We start from the raw sequence: 16,642 nt of genomic DNA on the forward strand, positions 1-16,642 counted from the left end.
AAAGGTTTTTTGTGTGTGTAGTTGTGTATGTGTGCGTGTGCGTGCAGATAAAAGACTCAGAGCTGGAGTTGAGATGAGTGAGGGGTGAGGCTGTCAGAGAATGAAAAGGATAATTTAGATCTGTTTCCTCTCTCTTGCTCCAGCGCCTAATGAGCCCTAAGCAGTGCCGAGTCCCCGCAAGCACTGCCACCACAGTCAAGATGAAACAGGTAGAAAGAGCGGAGGGTGGGGGCCAGAGACGCAGGCACAGAGATGAGAAAATGAATACGGGAGGTAGAGGGAGAGAGGAGCGCAGCAGATGCATGGGGGGAGAGGGCAGGCAGACGGAGGGAGGGTGTGTGGAAAGATAAGGCGAGAGGGGAGACTGTTGCAGGCTTCAAAGGCTGCCGGCTAGCGTGGCCATGGAGGAGCCATGAAGTCTATGGTTGCGTGGTGTGCTGGGTCTTGCGGAATAGGCTGGCTGTTTCGGGTCACGCTCTCTGTTCTTGGCTTATCTGGTCCAGCCACAGACTGTTTTCCAGGAATGCCGAGAAAAGCAGGCTCGGATGAGGGTGGCTTGGCCCATTTTCTCCTCTCTTTGACCAAAAGCATGTTTAGACCCCTCCATCGCACAAGCGAGTGGAGAGAATAGACTTGCAAATACAGAGCCCCGTGTTAAGTGAGACTGTGCATGAGCAATAGCCCATTGCACACTGCAGACTGCTTGCTGTGCATTTAGCACCTTGTGGGTGATATGTGGCCCAGCAGCTGTCGTTTTTTTTTTTTTTCATCATTGTCCTCTGTGGAGTGGCATTTTCATCTCAGTAATTGGGCAGAACCAAGTACTCTGCAGGCAGACTGAGGACACATGCAAAGATGTGACATACGCCTCACTGCTTGAGGGATTGGAAGTGAAAAACAAACTGCGAGCTCGCCAGGTGATCTGACACAGGCACACTCACTGAATATACACACCTAGGTACACGCACACACACACATGTATACACACACACACCCAAACCTCCCCTGGCTTCCCAGACAACTCAGAGAGTCTCTCAAACAAAATATCACAAAGTCGACTTTGCACTGTGAGTTTGCACACGGTCTATTATTAGCTCATCAGCGTGTTTGCAAATATTTGTAGATGTCTTCATGATATTGTGTGGCTTCTTTTATGCAAGCATTAAGCGAGTGTTTGTGTTTGCTCAGCCAGTCGATGCTTAGCATTGATTACTATGCAGTCCGATTAGTGCTCTAACAGCTTCCCTCTATGGCAGAAGTGTGTGTGTGTGTGTTTTAGTCCCAGTGTGAGCAGTATCTTACAACTGAGGCCAAATATCCAAACCTGTTCGCTGTCAGAACATCAGTACCACGCTATGCTTACATCTGTTACTCTGAAAGATACCTAAGAGTCTGCCTGCTCTGAATAATTTTTACTCTCCTCTCTCTCATCTGCTCCCATTTCCCTCTCTGACAGGCCTGCGGCTTGCGGAGCAGCTGGCTCGGCGTGAGGACGAGGCAAAGATCCGCCATCGTCTTGGGCTCTCTTTGTGGGCCAGTGGGAATCTGGAGGAGGCCCAACATCAGGTATCTCCTTCTCCTTCCTCTTCTTGCCCCGACTCACCTTGCCTCAACTCCTGTCTCCTCTCCTCTCCTCCATCTGGACCCCTTCCAGCAAATCCACCTCTTGTAGTTAAAACTGACCTCTAATAAGCACACATCTGTTAGTCGGCAAAGATTACAAATGAGAGAGGGATGTAGATGTCCAAAGACCTGGGGTGTGAAATATAAGTTTTCAGTAATGCTCTAACGGTGAAAGAAAGAGCCCAGAGGAGAGAAAACAACAGGAGGAGAAAAAAGGAGAGGTGGCTATAGAGCTTGAACACGGCTGCTGGCAATATGCTAGGGAGTCTGTTGAGCTGGTAAATGCTGTCATCTCAGCAGACAGGCGACAGATGACTGAAGATATTTTTTGTATCTATGTGCATGGTCTCAGGAGTCCCAGGCCTCCGCATCACACACAGACACACACACACGCACGCTCCTCTTCAGCCCACTGCCCACCTGGCAAGCATGGAATATCCCCTTAACATCTCTCTTTACAGTCTGTCCACACACCACAGCTCAAGATTTGATTTTTTTTTTTTTTCTTAGCTTGTGTATCCACATGTAAGTCTGTGAACAGTCAGCCAACAGCAGTGGCTGTCAGTTGTGTCTGTAGGGATGTTACTCAGCTGCTTTCATTTTCAAAATCTAGTCCAAAACATTTCTGTTATGATACCAGCACGCTACGTACATCTATGTGACCCAGATAGCTTTCTTTTTCTGTCAAAAAGTAACTTTGTCTGTTAACAATTATCTGTAACAAGAGTTGGAAAAGAAAGACTGGACCAAGGTGGTGACTAGAGCAGAGGCTCATGAGTCATACTGAGGAATTTGTGTTCAATTAAAGCAAAATATTATTCTAACAAGCCGATGCAACATATTTTCCACTGTGTGTTTGCGTTCCAGTTTAACGCTTGACCTTAAGACCTTAATAGTGCATATTAGCATTGTGTTGTCTTTGTTGTAACATACACAGATCCAGTGCTTTGTCTACATATATAGACATACCACAGCAGGGCTTAAGATTTTTTCCCCCTATGTCAGCTCGTAGCCCCAGGGTGAATTGGTGGTGGGAAAGGACACCGTTGTCCTCAGAGTGTACATCAAATGGTTATTCATGAGCTGGCCTGTTGCTACACATGACCTTGGTACATACCCTGACCCACTTCAAACCTCATTTGTATAGGAATTTGTAAAGCACTCATAGATGTGGAATCACAGTACTTGACCTCATGTTCCTTATTCTCTATATATTTAAACTCAATTGTAGTTTAATGCCGTAGCTGTGATCCCGCTGTTCACCGTGACACTCAGATTGACGTGCCTTGATTCTAATCAGCTATTTCACCAACGTACGCTCCCTCTGAGAAGTGCTCACATTCATAAGGAGAGCATGAATCAATAAATTCATGTTTACTTATGTATCTGTGGACTACTGTAGATTTTTTTTTACCTCTGATATCATCTGTCACACAGAATGAGAGTTTACCAGGGAGGTTATTTTTACAAAAAATCATTTGAGGTGTGTGTGTGTGTGTATCAGGCTCCGCTTGTGTTACCCATTCAGTGTGACATTGACATTCACTTAACATGTCAGATAAAAGCCATGTTAGTGTCATTGACGGTAAAACATAAGAGTGCTATCTGAATGCATAGCAGCTGAAGAATGTGGCACATTTTACCTGTAGCACAGCCAAGGCAAGTCACTGCGGACGCAGCACATTTGGGATTGTTTCCCTTTCATCGGTGCCAGGAGGGGTCAGGCCAGAGGGAAAGGCGCTGTGAGAAATTAGTTTCACTCTTAAAGGGATGTCTGCAAGCCTAACAGATTAAACTAGCACTGCAGCAATCCGCCCACAGTCCTATCAGCAAAATCAGCCTGAGACTAGCAGCTCTGTCTACTAGCACTAATGCAGCAGAGCTCACAGATTCTACGCTGATCTCTACTCTCTCTCCCTTCACTCCCTCTGACACACTTTTCCTGCATGACCTTGGGATATGCCAGACGAGCTATTGTGTATGCATGTATGTGTGCGCACAAGTAGCGTGCGCTCTTTTTTTCCTCGTTCTTTTCTCTTACACAACCCACAGTGCTGATGGAATCCATTTCATCCACACCAACAACCCTCTCTCCAATGCAGCTCTTTGTCTTGTACGAACTGTGGTCAAGCAGTGTGAGCAGAGTGCTTTACCCTCTCCGCTGGCCCCCGGACTCCTGGAGAGTGGCTCTATAGCAGTCCCAGTCACCCTACGGGGCTGCCATAGGCGCAAAAATAGGAAATCAATAAAGGCTCCCATGAATCAGCACTCCTGGCTAGCTCCGCTTGGCCAATGTGCAACACTGCCTGCTGCCCCACCTCTCCATTGTCTATCTCCCTCTCTCAATTCAATGTCTGGCAGTGAATAGAAAGGTCTAATCACACAGACAGGCCCACAGAGTTTACAAAGCATTTTCTTTCTTGGATGCTGTCTGTCCAAGATGCCCAGGTAATGGTTTAGCTTCTCATTGCCCTTTCCCATGTCCAAGCAAATAAGAGCCAAAAAGGGGTTTACTTGTGTTAGATGGTGATTCATCAAGCTACATTACAGTACTTTCCTCAGTTGAGAGAGAAGCAGAATTGGAAGGTCTCATCAGTGATGACCAGTGAGGTGGGATGGTGCCATCTAGTGGCCACAATCATTCTCTTGCCTCAAAAGCCCAATCATAGATCCATAGTGGTACATGATTCGGTTGACATTTTTATCCATTGTGTCTTACTGTACCCTGTCTGCTCAAATTCGAGCATGGGTTACCTATAAATATAAATAAACCTATAAAAAAGGCAGCAAAGCTTCCCATAATAATCAGAACTGAATCAAAGTGTGGTGTTGTAGTTTTACTTTGTAAGCGAACAAGCCAAGAATACCTGATGACATCTGATTGTTGCTGTTTATCCTCAGCTCTACCGGGCTTCTGCACTGTTTGAGACCATCCGCCATGAAGCCCAGCACAGCACAGACTATAAACTCTCCCTCTTTGACCTGCAAACCTCCTGCTACCAGGCACTCCAAAGGGTCCTTGTCAGCCTAGGTATGCCATGGATACTTCTCACACCCTACTACTTCATGCTGTCAGGTTCCAGTTTGTTGAAGGATTAAGTTTTTACCTATTGAGCGTAATTGACCTCTGATTACACACAGGCCACCACGATGAGGCTCTGGCAGTGGCGGAACGCGGTCGTACACGAGCCTTCGCTGACCTCTTGGTGGAGAGGCAGACGGGCCAGCAGGACTCAGACCCCTACACCCCAGTAACAGTGGAGCACATCTTGGATACCGTCAACAGCCAGAGGGCCTTGGTGCTTTATTTCTCCATGGCTGCCGGCTACCTGTACAGCTGGCTGCTGGCTCCAGGAGCAGGTAAGGACAGACTCTCTGCGCGGCTGACTGCTCAGATTGTAAATTGTTTTTATTGGGATGCTGAAATCACATCAGGTCTGTCTGTCTGTCTTATTGCTATTGCTTTCTGCCTTAAAACATTCTCTCCAGTGTCAGGCACCATATGTGCTTGAACAATCAAATTTGGCGGATAGGTTTCAAACAGTCCCCTTTTACTGAGGTAAAATAAATTATACCAGCTGAACATATGGTGGTACTATGGCTGGCAGCTTTACACTTTGGCCAATAACTCCTGAACCTACTTATTTTTCTCATTGTGCTTTGTTCAACACATTCGACTTTCTACAAATTTCAATTTTATGCAAAACTTATTATTTACCGTTCTCCTTCAGAGTTGTTAAATTTGAAATATTACACACCATATATTCTTGTAATACACAATAGTTTGTTGATGAATGCTCAATGCTGAAGCACTCAAATGCCGTGTAATTGTAAGGATGGGCCAAAATATTTGCAAAACTGTAGAGATTTAATTGAAAACAAAAATAAACAATACATAATAGTGAACATGTGCAACAGACTTTCAATAAGTATCTTCTCTCTACTGTTTGTATTGAAGCAGCTTTCTTGTACGTAGTTTCACGCTCTAACAACTACACAGGTGAAAGCACGTACACAAAAATAAACATATGACTTGCTTGTTTAAATCAAAACGGATAAAAGGCCTGGAGGCTGTAGCTTGTTTTCAGCTGCAGGGGTAAGAAGGCCAGCTTTAACACCGAGCATCAGTGCCACCTGCCACTCTGCTGTTCGGATTTGCCCCCTGCTTTGCTTCTCACCCCAGAAGGCATCTGCCAATGAACCATGCTAATTGAAAGTGACACAGCCAAACAACATCGGCAACATCTCCGTACATGCCAACAGGAAAACGCTTAGCTGTTGCGCCAAGACAAAACATAATTTCTCTGTCTCTTTTCATCCCATCTCCTTTGTTTTTGGGTTTTTGTTTATTCCTCACTTTTCTTTTGATTTTTTTTTTTTTTTTTTTGGTACCGCTGTACTTTTGAACTTCTTTGTGTACTTCTCTATTTCTGTCTCTTTTGTTGACACGCTGAGTGACACCAACACAGGCAGAGGGATTAAGACGTTGCTTGTTTGTATGACTCGTGAAATTTCAGTTTCACAAAGAGAATAGGCAAAGCTGCGGGTGAACTACAGTGCATGTCAGACAACTCCCGTGGCTGCCATACTGTTAGTTGTTCTTTGGCTGCCTTCTACTCTCTGCTGTAAAGAGAGGAAATGAGAGCTGTGACCCGTGTCCCATGCCACCACCAAGCCTGAACATTTGATCAAATCCAGCTCCCAGGCAACCAGATGAACTTGACCCCCAGCACTAGTCATACGGAGGGGAGGAACACTACAGGGACCAGTGAAGATCTTCAAAGCGCTGAATATTACCCCAGGCTAAGAGGGAGCCACTTGCTCACTAATCGCCTGTCTGTCACTTCTGGCATTCCCTGGCATCCAGCTGGCACACAAACATGGCCTGCTCTAAAGAGGCTGCACTCAATAAAAAGGCTACTAAGGTCCTAATTACTTTAGAAGTGTAAATGTGACATTTTATAGACCTGAATCACAAACACTCTCCATTCAAATTTAATAGAAAGCATACATATGAGCACATCCATTTACACAGCACTGACACACCCACAAACTCAGACACATACACACACAGCCTGTACTCCATCTCCCAGTGTGCTTTTCCCCGCCCCCCTCTGATGTTCCTGCTCGAAACTCAGCTGAGCTCTCGTGGCGGGCAGCAGATGGCACAGGCAGCCTACTCTTATCTTTTATTGAACATTATTTGTTTTATTCATTTTGCTCAACAGATGCACTACTGCACGTGGCGTCACTCGCAGCTTTCAGTTGAAACCATCCAATATTCCCTAATGTCATGAGCGAGTAATACAAACGTATTACAAAAAGAGGCGTTCCATTTTTGTTTTGACCTTATTAAACTTTATAAACACCTCAAAACAACCAGTCATGTTTGCCCTCCTTTCTCTCTCCACAGGCATCCTGAAGTTTCATGAGGTGTACCTTGGTGAGGGTGTATCAGAAGGAGGGTCAGACTTCCAGGAAGGGGGTGGCGGCGGTGGGGTGGTCAGTGGCTCTTCATTGGAGCAGCACATTGCCAGCGCCCGTGAGGCTCTGGGAGTGGAGTCTTATTACAGCAGGTGAGATGTTTACAGCTTTCAAAATGATTTTTTGTGTGTGTTTGTTACCTCATTAGCCATATAATAACATTTTCACATGGGAGTAATTGCTAGTTTGCACAAGCCTGTCGCTGGTATCTCATCTAAATCGAAAAATTCCATTTTGCTGCTATCACTGATTTATAAAACCCAGTAGCCATTTAGTCTGTACCCAACCTGTTCTTTGTTGTTTTTCTCCTGAGGCTGGATAGCTACCACGGCTGAGCAGACAAAGAAAAAAAACACACCCACATAAACTGTATTGACGAAAGAATTGAAGGAAAGGCAGTACAGATCACACTGTTTGATGAACAAGGGCTCTTTGGAGAGCGCCTGCTCACCACTCACCAGAAGGAAGTGTAGAAACAACATGACTTATCATCAAAAATGTAGCCTAAACCACAAAAAGATTAACACTTAAAGCAAAACTTTCACTTTAATCTGTAGTAATATCTGAGGAAGGGTTACTTTATCATTCAGAAAGTGTGTGTGTGCGTTAAAGAGTGTTATTCTGCCCCATTGCACCCTGTGATGACAGGCCTCCACCACCTTCCTAAAGTACTCCTCTCTCTCCCCAGTGGGAATAAATGAGACGGAATAATTGCTCTTTGGATAGCCAGACTATTGAACCCACCAAACAAACATCGAACCTGACAAGTAAAGGAAGAGAGAACAGGGTTTCCTGAGAGTATCAGGAAGAATGGGAAGAAGGTTAAGACTCAGTGGTAAAATCAATGGAGTAGAATTCAAAGAAGCAGAGCCTGGTGGTTAAAGACCAAACAGGCAACAGGGAATGTAGCCAGAGGGACTCTGCAGGAGGAAATGGCAAATGTGGCGAGATATATCGACAGCTAATATCACCGATCGACATCCACGGGTCTGCACCGCGTTTGACGTTAGCATCGTTTCTCTAGTTGGTGTTTGATCCATAGTGCCCAGCTGGTCCGCCCAGTGCCAGCCTCCGCCACCCCAGCAGCCTGGCCCTCCTGCCCCATTACCAGCTCATTTACTACTCCAATGGGAAGCCGCACACACGCCACTGCGCCTGGATGGGCACAATATGGCACCACTTACCAGCCCATTCATTCTCCAGAGTGGAGAGAAAGGGTCTGAAATGAGTGGAGAGGGAAAATGAATGGAATGGGGAAGAATGGGGGACAGCATATGTGTGTAAAAGAAAGGGCGATATAGAGAAGGGAGGATGCAGCCTTTGTGATAGAAAACTATACATTAACAAATGGATTTCTTGGTAAAATCATCTTTTTTAACTGCATTGTATGCTGCATCCAACATTTCTTCAGCCCAGGTCTATTAGTACGTACACACCGGGAGAATGAATCTCAAATGAGACACATACTGCATGGATTTCAAGAAAAATAGTGGTGGTGGTGTTGCGAGGGTAAGATGATAAGAGATCCCAGTGTGCAAGTTCACACTCAGCTACCGTGAGAGCAAGAAGCTGACATAAGAGTTACATGATATGGGTGCATCAGAGAAGAGGTTCAGGCATGAAGGGAGAGATAGGGGGAGTGGTGGCGTGGCAGCGATTGTGGGTTGGGGGTGGTTGACTCCCCACTGACTGGATCAGCATCACCAGCATTATAATGAAAGGATTTAACTCTGCTTACCATCAGGGTGTTGGACCAAGCCTGTGAAATTAGGCCAAGTGTGTGTGGGTTGAGCAGTGTGTGTTTCGGGCAGATTGGGAGTGTGTGTAGTTGACTTATCCGCAGAGAAACAATGTAAGTCTGTGTATTGTCTACTTTGCAGAAGTGCCTTTTTCTTGCCAACATTTCAGCGGCTGTGCATGTCTCTCACTCCGTCTTGCTCTCTCTCCCTTTCTTTCAGAGGGTGTTCGAGCAGTGAGACAGAGAGCGAGGCGGGAGATTTGTTGGACCAACAATTTGAGGAGCTCAACAACAAGCTTAACTCCGTCACTGATCCAACAGGCTTCCTGCGTATGGTGTCCAGAAACAACCTCTTCAACAGGTGGGGGATTTTTGCAAATCACCTGGACGTCCCTACTCTCTGTTTCTGTGCAACAGCCCTAATCAACAAGCGCTACTAAGACCTACTTTTCCACCAAAAAAAAAAAAAAACAGATAAGAAATATCTGCTAGGGTAAGGAGATTCATGGGTATTGTGGCTCATCTGTGAAAGGAGTCTTTTCTCCTTTGTTTAGCCAGCACAGAGGCAGCATGTGAATCCTCCTTATTAAATAGAATGAGTAGAGCCAAGCTGCTAAAACCCTTATCAACTGCCTACTCTGATGGGGCCTTGTGTGTGTGTGTGTGTGTGTGTGTGTGTGTGTGTGTGTGTGTCGTGTGTGTGCCAAATACAGACATCGATGTGGTTTTAAGATGTTTGCCCTTTCTGTGTTTGTTTGTTGTGCAGATTTATGACTGTTGATACTTCAGTGAATCTGCCAGTGGCTCGTTCGGAGCATTATTTAACGATACTGTGCAAAGCGTTCATTTACACTGCCCTGATTGGCAACGTATACCAATAGAGTGTGTGCATGTGTGCGCATACATGTGTGTGTGTCTGGGTCATATTTCCCTGTCCTCGTCCACAGTTGAGCTGCTCTTTGATGAGAGGGTAATTCCAGCTTTAATTGAGTCTCGGTGCTCATTAAGCCCCTTTAATGGGCTGCCGGTAATAATCCGCTCATTCTTTTGGGCCTCAAAAAACTCTGAATTATAAAGCTCCTCATGCTTAGGAGCCTATCGTCTATCACAATGTTAAAGCAAGAGAAAAAGAAGAAAACCTCATTGTGATTTCAAGTCGTCCATCCTGGGGTTTGATGTCAGATAATGTATGTGTATGTGCTTTTCATGGGCTCTATTTGACCTCTATTCTCCCTATCATTTTTCCCTAACATGTTAAGATTTCGGCTATTAGCGGTATGAATACCTCAGTATTTCCACAATTACTTATTATAATGAAAAAGGAGCAAAATGAATAAACTCTAATTGAATGACATTTAAATCAAAATTGGTAGCAGAACAGTATACTCACATTAAAAGATCAGTGCTTCTTGGTGTGATATCTTCGTTTGGTATTATCATTGATTGCCCTATTTTAACACAGAGATCTAATCTACACCAGGGAGCTTGGAAGGATTACTATGGGAAGGTGATAATGAAAGTCTCCTTCGCATCTAATCCCCTCAGTGTGTAATTGAATACGTTTTTATGCACAATGATAGCATAATGAGATTGTTGGAGGATCTTGATGAAGTTGTCAGTGAAGAGGCAGCAAGCACTGGTAGAACTGGATGCCTACATCAAAAGAGCTGAATGGCCACTAGCCACACTAGCTTGAGCAATACTCAAAATCGCAGCTAGAAATTAGGTCAGTACAAAGAGCTCTATGTGTTGTAATAAAGGGCGACTTGTCTACCTTTGTATCACCTCTGAGATCACACTTGAAGGCACGACTTTCAACTGCAGCCCAAAATAAGCAGCCGCTGCATGCAATCTTCACCTTCAGCATCACCGCTCTTAGTCTTTTCTTCTCGCTGTTTCCCTCTACACTTGACACTCACCTTCTCTTGGCTTATCCCTTGCCTCCTCTCTCATTCTTCCTGTCAGGCTAACAAACGATTGTTTGCTTTCCCATGGAGGCTCATGCCAAGGCCTGGGAGAGAGACAGAGTGTTGGGAGGCTGGAGGGAAGCCAGTGGCCAGGGGCTACCAGAAGGGCAGGATAGATGTCTGTTGGCTCGGGCCTGGAGGAGACTCTGGCTGGTGGAACAGATGGAGAGTTGTGACAAGTGCGGCCATAAAGCTCGGCCCCTTGTGTGCCTACAGCACCAAAGGCTTCTAACCCCACGGCCACCATTAGCACAGTTCTCAGTATGTTGTGTGTCTCTGCCTGAGCAGGGAGCTGTCACCCCTCGTCACAGCAGACATGCCTCAAACACACAGGGCTGTTACCTTATTTTGTCTTTGTGTTGCAACATAGTCATTGGCAGTGCAATGGAGACACTTATCTTTCATCAACTGGAGGCTCTGAGTTTTCACTGAATGTAGAGAAGGTACCTGTAAAGATTTGATGAGCCCTGCTCTCTGCCTCCTCCGGAGGTGATTCTGGCAAGCCATCACTACTTCATGTGTCTTTAAACGCTACATGTCCACAGTGCAATACTGCCATCTAGTGGAGCTTTCCATACTGGCATTATATTCTCTGTAGTATTGCTTCCTGTCATGTGAAATTATATGTATGTGTTCACAGAGGGATGGAGATCCAGTGTGGCCTGCCTTCATCTGCCTTTTACTCCGCGTGATTTAGATCTGACAGTGGGTATATTAGAAAAAGAAAGATGGGCCTTTATGATTGAGCGTTGGATCACTCTCTTCTGCTGCAGCTTTGTACTGCTACCACACTCAGACTGAAAAGATTACAGTGGCTGAATTTGCGTCTTGCTAGAACCGTATCTGATGTAACACAATGCAGCGAGTCAGACATCATGGAGCTTGTCAGCCACGTTCCAAACACATCTGCAAAGCTCATTAAGAGCAGCGGGAAGGTTTGATGTTAAAAGACAGTTTGACACATGAGACCTCTGTTTACACGCAGAATCTTTACACAGATTTTAAATTGTATAGTCTTATGAAAGACTTTAAAGGGGTACTTTGCCTGTTTTCAATCAGCTTTGTATCATAACAATGCGGGTAGTGTGTGTAAATGAACTGTGGTAAACCTCCATCTTACCAGCTCCCAGTTATCTTCCAGTTCAAACTGGCTCCAAGGCTGTTGCTTAAACTACGGATTATACGAACACAGAGAGTACATAGTATAGCACATTAAAGTCCTGCCCCCACCGGGGTGGAAAACAATTAATTGGCATCCAATGAATTTGTATTGTGTGTAGGTGCTTTCTTGTCATTAACGTCTGCCAGAAAACAACTCAAAAATACCTAAAAGCTGCTTTGTGGTTGGATGCGCTACCAACATGGTAGAGAATCCATAAGTAAGATTTTACAAGCTGCTGAACCGAAAAACTGAGCCTTTAAGCAGTAAGATATGAGGCATGAGCAGGAAGATATGGGAAAACTGTGAGCTCCTGACACTCAGTATGTCTCTGTGCAGCAAGCATTTTGCTAATTTGGCTTGACAAACTGTAGAGGTTGAAGCTAACTAAGCAATGTCTGGTTTTGATGTTTGTTAGGTTTAATGATGATCATGCCTGGTGAGTTAATAAAATAGTTGTAAATATCAAAGCATGTCACAACTGGCCATTCAGTGGGATCATTTCTCAAAGATAAGCAAGGTAAGGAGAAGGGACACACACACAGGTCGAAAGAAGGTGCTAAAATAATCCATTGACATGCTGATATCAGTCCTTTGTTGCATATTGTGGAGCCGATAGTTTTCCCCTCTGGTGGGTGTTGTTTTCAGAGTATGATGCTTTGCACTCTGTCTCTATACAGTAGTTCAGAGATGTTGGCTGATGTAGAAGTTAGTATTGCCTTAGTTCCTTTGTCAAAAAGCCTATGAGTTTCTGTTGGATTTTAATAATTGCGGAAAATAAAATGTTTACGATAATTACACATTTTGTTCAGCAAGATAATCTTCACAAATAAACACCACTTTTATCATTTTTGAAACCTAACTGCAATTACCACAAGTAAAAAGCTAGCGTCAGGCTATAAACAAACTACACCATGGTTACATCCCCACCACAATGAGGCTGTAAGCATGGCTTTGGCATGATGGCATTCTGTACTCTCATTTAGCCACTTGGTAGCAACCGCCTTCTTTAAGACACGTAAAAGCTTCAAAATTCGCGAGTGGGGACAGATCTTATGTCGTAGAACAAAACATGAAAGTCTCTTAAGCTTTTGTTAACCACAGACCTTATTGCAGGCATCTAACCAAAAACCCATTAAAAGAAACCACTGACTTTGAGATGAGGAAACTGGGAGTGCTGAAATGCTAACTCATTGTGGGGTTTTAGGACTCATTCCTGGAGGCGAATTTGCAAATCCTGGCATTGCCTATTTCTCACCTAAAATGTCTTCAGAAACATATTTTAGTGCACTGTTTGGCTATAAGACAAGAATTTGTATTAATTGTATTATTGCACCTCATAGAACAGGAAGTGGCCACCATAACAGTAAAACTAAGAAGTGCTGATAAAATGTGAAACAAGATTCTGTTACTGCGGTGCCTATTTCTCACCTAAAACGTTTTCAGAAACATATTTTAGCTTACTGTTTAACTGTAATTCAAGATTGTTTGTTACCAGCCAGTTGTTTGCTATGGAAAAAACGGCCAAGCTTGCATTATGTTACCCACCAGTGGGAGCATTTACTGCTCCAGTGAGGCGCAGTGCATTCTCTGTGTTGTAGGTTTTCTACCTCTTGAACAAAAGCAAAAGCCCCTTTTCTCTGTTTTCTCTTGTCATGTAGCACCAGTTTCAAAAGAATTTGTGTCTTTCTACCGCATAGACAGCTTTGTTGTATAAAAAGACCATCTTTCCAGCAGTAAAATACTTCTTTAAAGACTTGAATTGTGTTGAGTGTTTTCAATTACAAACCTTGTGTTGACCTTACAGCAACAATGGCAGCATAGTGTTCTTAGGACCAAATTTGCATAGTTATGTTATTCACTTTGTCATGTATAATAATGTCAGTTTAGACCTGAAATTGGTTTTGACTCGGCAACCCTTGAGTCGTGGGGACTAAAGCTTCGCCCCCAAATCTTGAATATTTGTACATCTGGAAGAAGGAAGGTCATTTTGTAACTTGAAGAAAAAAGAGATATTGTCCCTGCATATATTTTGGGAGCTTATTTTGAATGCACACTGTGGCAAATTGCTTAAACCAGCTTGGGTCAGCAGCATAAAAGTATGTTGTGCGAATGAAAACATTGTTTTGTGTTATGTTTGTGCAGGAGCTGCCAGAGTATGACCAGCCTGTTCAGCAACACCATGTCCCCTGCCAAAGATGGTAACTCTTCCCTGCCTCGTCGCTCCAGCAACCTCGGAAAGCCTCCACTCCGGGCACTTTATGATTTGCTCATTGCACCTATGGAGGGGGTGAGTTCTACCTCTATGGGTCATTGCCTGCCTGTTGATGTAGCTGTGTGGTAGGGAAGAAAACAGCATAAGAGAAAATGCCATTATGAAAAAAGTGTTTTTACACTAATCCTTTTGTCTGACAGGGCTTGATGCACTCCAGTGGGCCTGTTGGCAGACACAGACAACTGGTGATGGTGCTTGAAGGAGAACTGTACCTCATCCCCTTCGCCTTGCTAAAAGGAAGCTCTTCTAATGAATATCTGTACGAGCGCTTCAGCCTCATCGCTGTTCCGTCCATCCATGGCCTTGGATCCAGTGCAAAGGTTGACCTTAATTTGATGACTGAAAATTTATGCTTTAATTTTATTTTAAACTCTAAAAACTGATATGGACTTTTATAGCCACATATTGGAGTCATCTTTAACAAATTCTGGAGTTTCTGCCCTAAGATTGTACAAGTGGAATGTAACCATTGTTCTTGTGTTCCTAGGCTCATTCCCGCCGCCCTGGACCAGCTCCATGTGGTGGTGTCTCAATGGCAGCAGTGGTAGGAAACCCGAGACTGCCCTCCCCTGTGATGGACCGCTGGCTGTGGGGACCCATGCCTTCTGCAGAGGAGGAGGCTCTAATGGTGGCTGAGCTGCTGGGCTGCCAACCCCTGGCCGGCTCGGCTGCCACCAAGGAAAGGGTAATGAGCGCCCTCACACAAGCTGAGTGTGCCCACTTCGCCACCCACATTTCCTGGAAATTAGCAGCTCTGGTGCTCACCCCAAACCCTGAGGGCGTGCCCGGTGGGGCAAGTGCCAGCGTAGGAGTGGGAACAGTGGGGAGAGGTGCAGGGGGGAGGAGAGGCAGCAGTGGTCGAGGCAGGAAGGGCTCCATTGGAAGCGGTTACACCATCCCAGAGTCTCTCCACATGCAGGATGACAGCAGTGACGTGGAGAGCATATGTGACAGTCCGCCCCTGCAGGAGTTCCTGCTCACAGCTGCAGATATATTGGACCTGAGGTTGCCTGTCAAGCTGGTGGTGCTGGGGTATGTTGGCTGGTTAAGTGGAACAAATTTAAATAGTGGTGTCTATGTTGATTTAGCTCCTGATATTTTATTTTTCCAAGTTCTGCGGTAGTAATTAAGTTACTTTATATAAGAAAAAAAATATAATCAAATTAGTCACACTGTAAGTGTGAATTAACAGTTGATTTACAGACATGCTGTAACTGATGAGAATGGGATAGGATAACGTAGAAGATAATAAAAGCAAATAATGCTTGAAATGTTATGCTATTAAATATTTTATAGCTTTCTAATTCAATTATACGCTTGTGTGTCACTTTGGCTACAGGTCGTACCAGGAGTCCAGCAGCAAAGTGACAGCAGATGGTGTCGTGGGATTGACTAGGGCCTTCCTGGCTGCTGGAGCTCAGTGTGCTCTTGTGTCCTTGTGGCCTGTCCCTGTCGCAGCCTCCAAAGTTTTCGTCCATGCCTTCTACACTGCCCTGCTTAACGGGACCAAGGCTAGTGCAGCACTGGCAGATGCCATGAAGACTGTCCAGAGCAGCAAGCAGTACTCGCACCCGTCCAACTGGGCAGGTTAGAGACGTTAATCATTCATGTGGTAATTCTACATTTCTGTAATAAAAAGAGATGACCTTGTAATGGAGCTCTCTTCATTGCATTTTTTTCTGCCCAGGATACATGTTGATTGGCAATGATGTGAAGCTTAACAGCCCATCTTCCCTCATTGGCCAAGCTTTGGCGGAGATTCTACAGTATCCAGATCGAGCGCGTGATGCTCTGAGAGTTTTACTCCACCTGGTGAGATATAGACACACACGCACACACAGGGTCTTACTTATTATACAAAATCTCACGAGCAAAGACTCACATGAATACTGATGCTGCACTTCCAGGTGGAGAAGTCTCTTCAGAGGATACAGAATGGCCAGCGTAACTCCATGTACACATCCCAGCAAAGTGTGGAGAACAAAGTGGGGGGTGTCCCCGGCTGGCAGGCCCTGTTGACAGCTGTGGGCTTCCGTCTCGACTCTGTGGGCACCGGTATGCCCGCTGCAGTCTTCTTTCCCACTGCTGATCCAGGAGACAGGCTCCAGCAGTGCAGCACCACTTTACAATCACTACTGGGTATGCACTTGAGACTCTATGTCACAGTTAATTAAGACTCAGAAATTGTTCAATGCTTTACTAACTTGGTGCTTATGTATTTTATATGCTTATTTTAAAAACATTGTTTTCTACATCCAACACATCTAGTTCTGTCCTCTGTGTATGTAACATTCATATCACTCCACAGATCACCTATTTAGTCCCACTGCTACTTATTTTGCTGTATAAAAAACGTGCCTTGTGTATGAATAATGAGGAACTTTCTTTGATCCCAT

The 16,642-nt window shown here is 44.8% G+C and overlaps 1 protein-coding gene across 3 annotated transcripts in view; it reads left to right on the top strand.

Moving 5' to 3' along the window:
* LOC126394499 (tetratricopeptide repeat protein 28-like) overlaps nucleotides 1-16,642 on the top strand; it is a 196,264-nt gene that overhangs the window by 175,090 nt on the left and 4,532 nt on the right. For all 3 annotated transcript variants that reach the window (XM_050051332.1, XM_050051334.1, XM_050051335.1), the window contains 11 exons: nucleotides 1,457-1,566; nucleotides 4,525-4,654; nucleotides 4,765-4,983; nucleotides 7,037-7,199; nucleotides 9,066-9,206; nucleotides 14,117-14,261; nucleotides 14,387-14,566; nucleotides 14,734-15,278; nucleotides 15,586-15,833; nucleotides 15,934-16,058; nucleotides 16,154-16,385. In XM_050051332.1, the coding sequence (XP_049907289.1) occupies nucleotides 1,457-1,566; nucleotides 4,525-4,654; nucleotides 4,765-4,983; nucleotides 7,037-7,199; nucleotides 9,066-9,206; nucleotides 14,117-14,261; nucleotides 14,387-14,566; nucleotides 14,734-15,278; nucleotides 15,586-15,833; nucleotides 15,934-16,058; nucleotides 16,154-16,385 (2,238 nt within the window). The remainder of the gene's footprint in view (nucleotides 1-1,456; nucleotides 1,567-4,524; nucleotides 4,655-4,764; nucleotides 4,984-7,036; nucleotides 7,200-9,065; nucleotides 9,207-14,116; nucleotides 14,262-14,386; nucleotides 14,567-14,733; nucleotides 15,279-15,585; nucleotides 15,834-15,933; nucleotides 16,059-16,153; nucleotides 16,386-16,642) is intronic.

The sequence above is a fragment of the Epinephelus moara genome, chromosome 8 (genome assembly GCF_006386435.1).
Source record: "Epinephelus moara isolate mb chromosome 8, YSFRI_EMoa_1.0, whole genome shotgun sequence".
Taxonomy (NCBI): Eukaryota; Metazoa; Chordata; class Actinopteri; order Perciformes; family Serranidae; genus Epinephelus; species Epinephelus moara.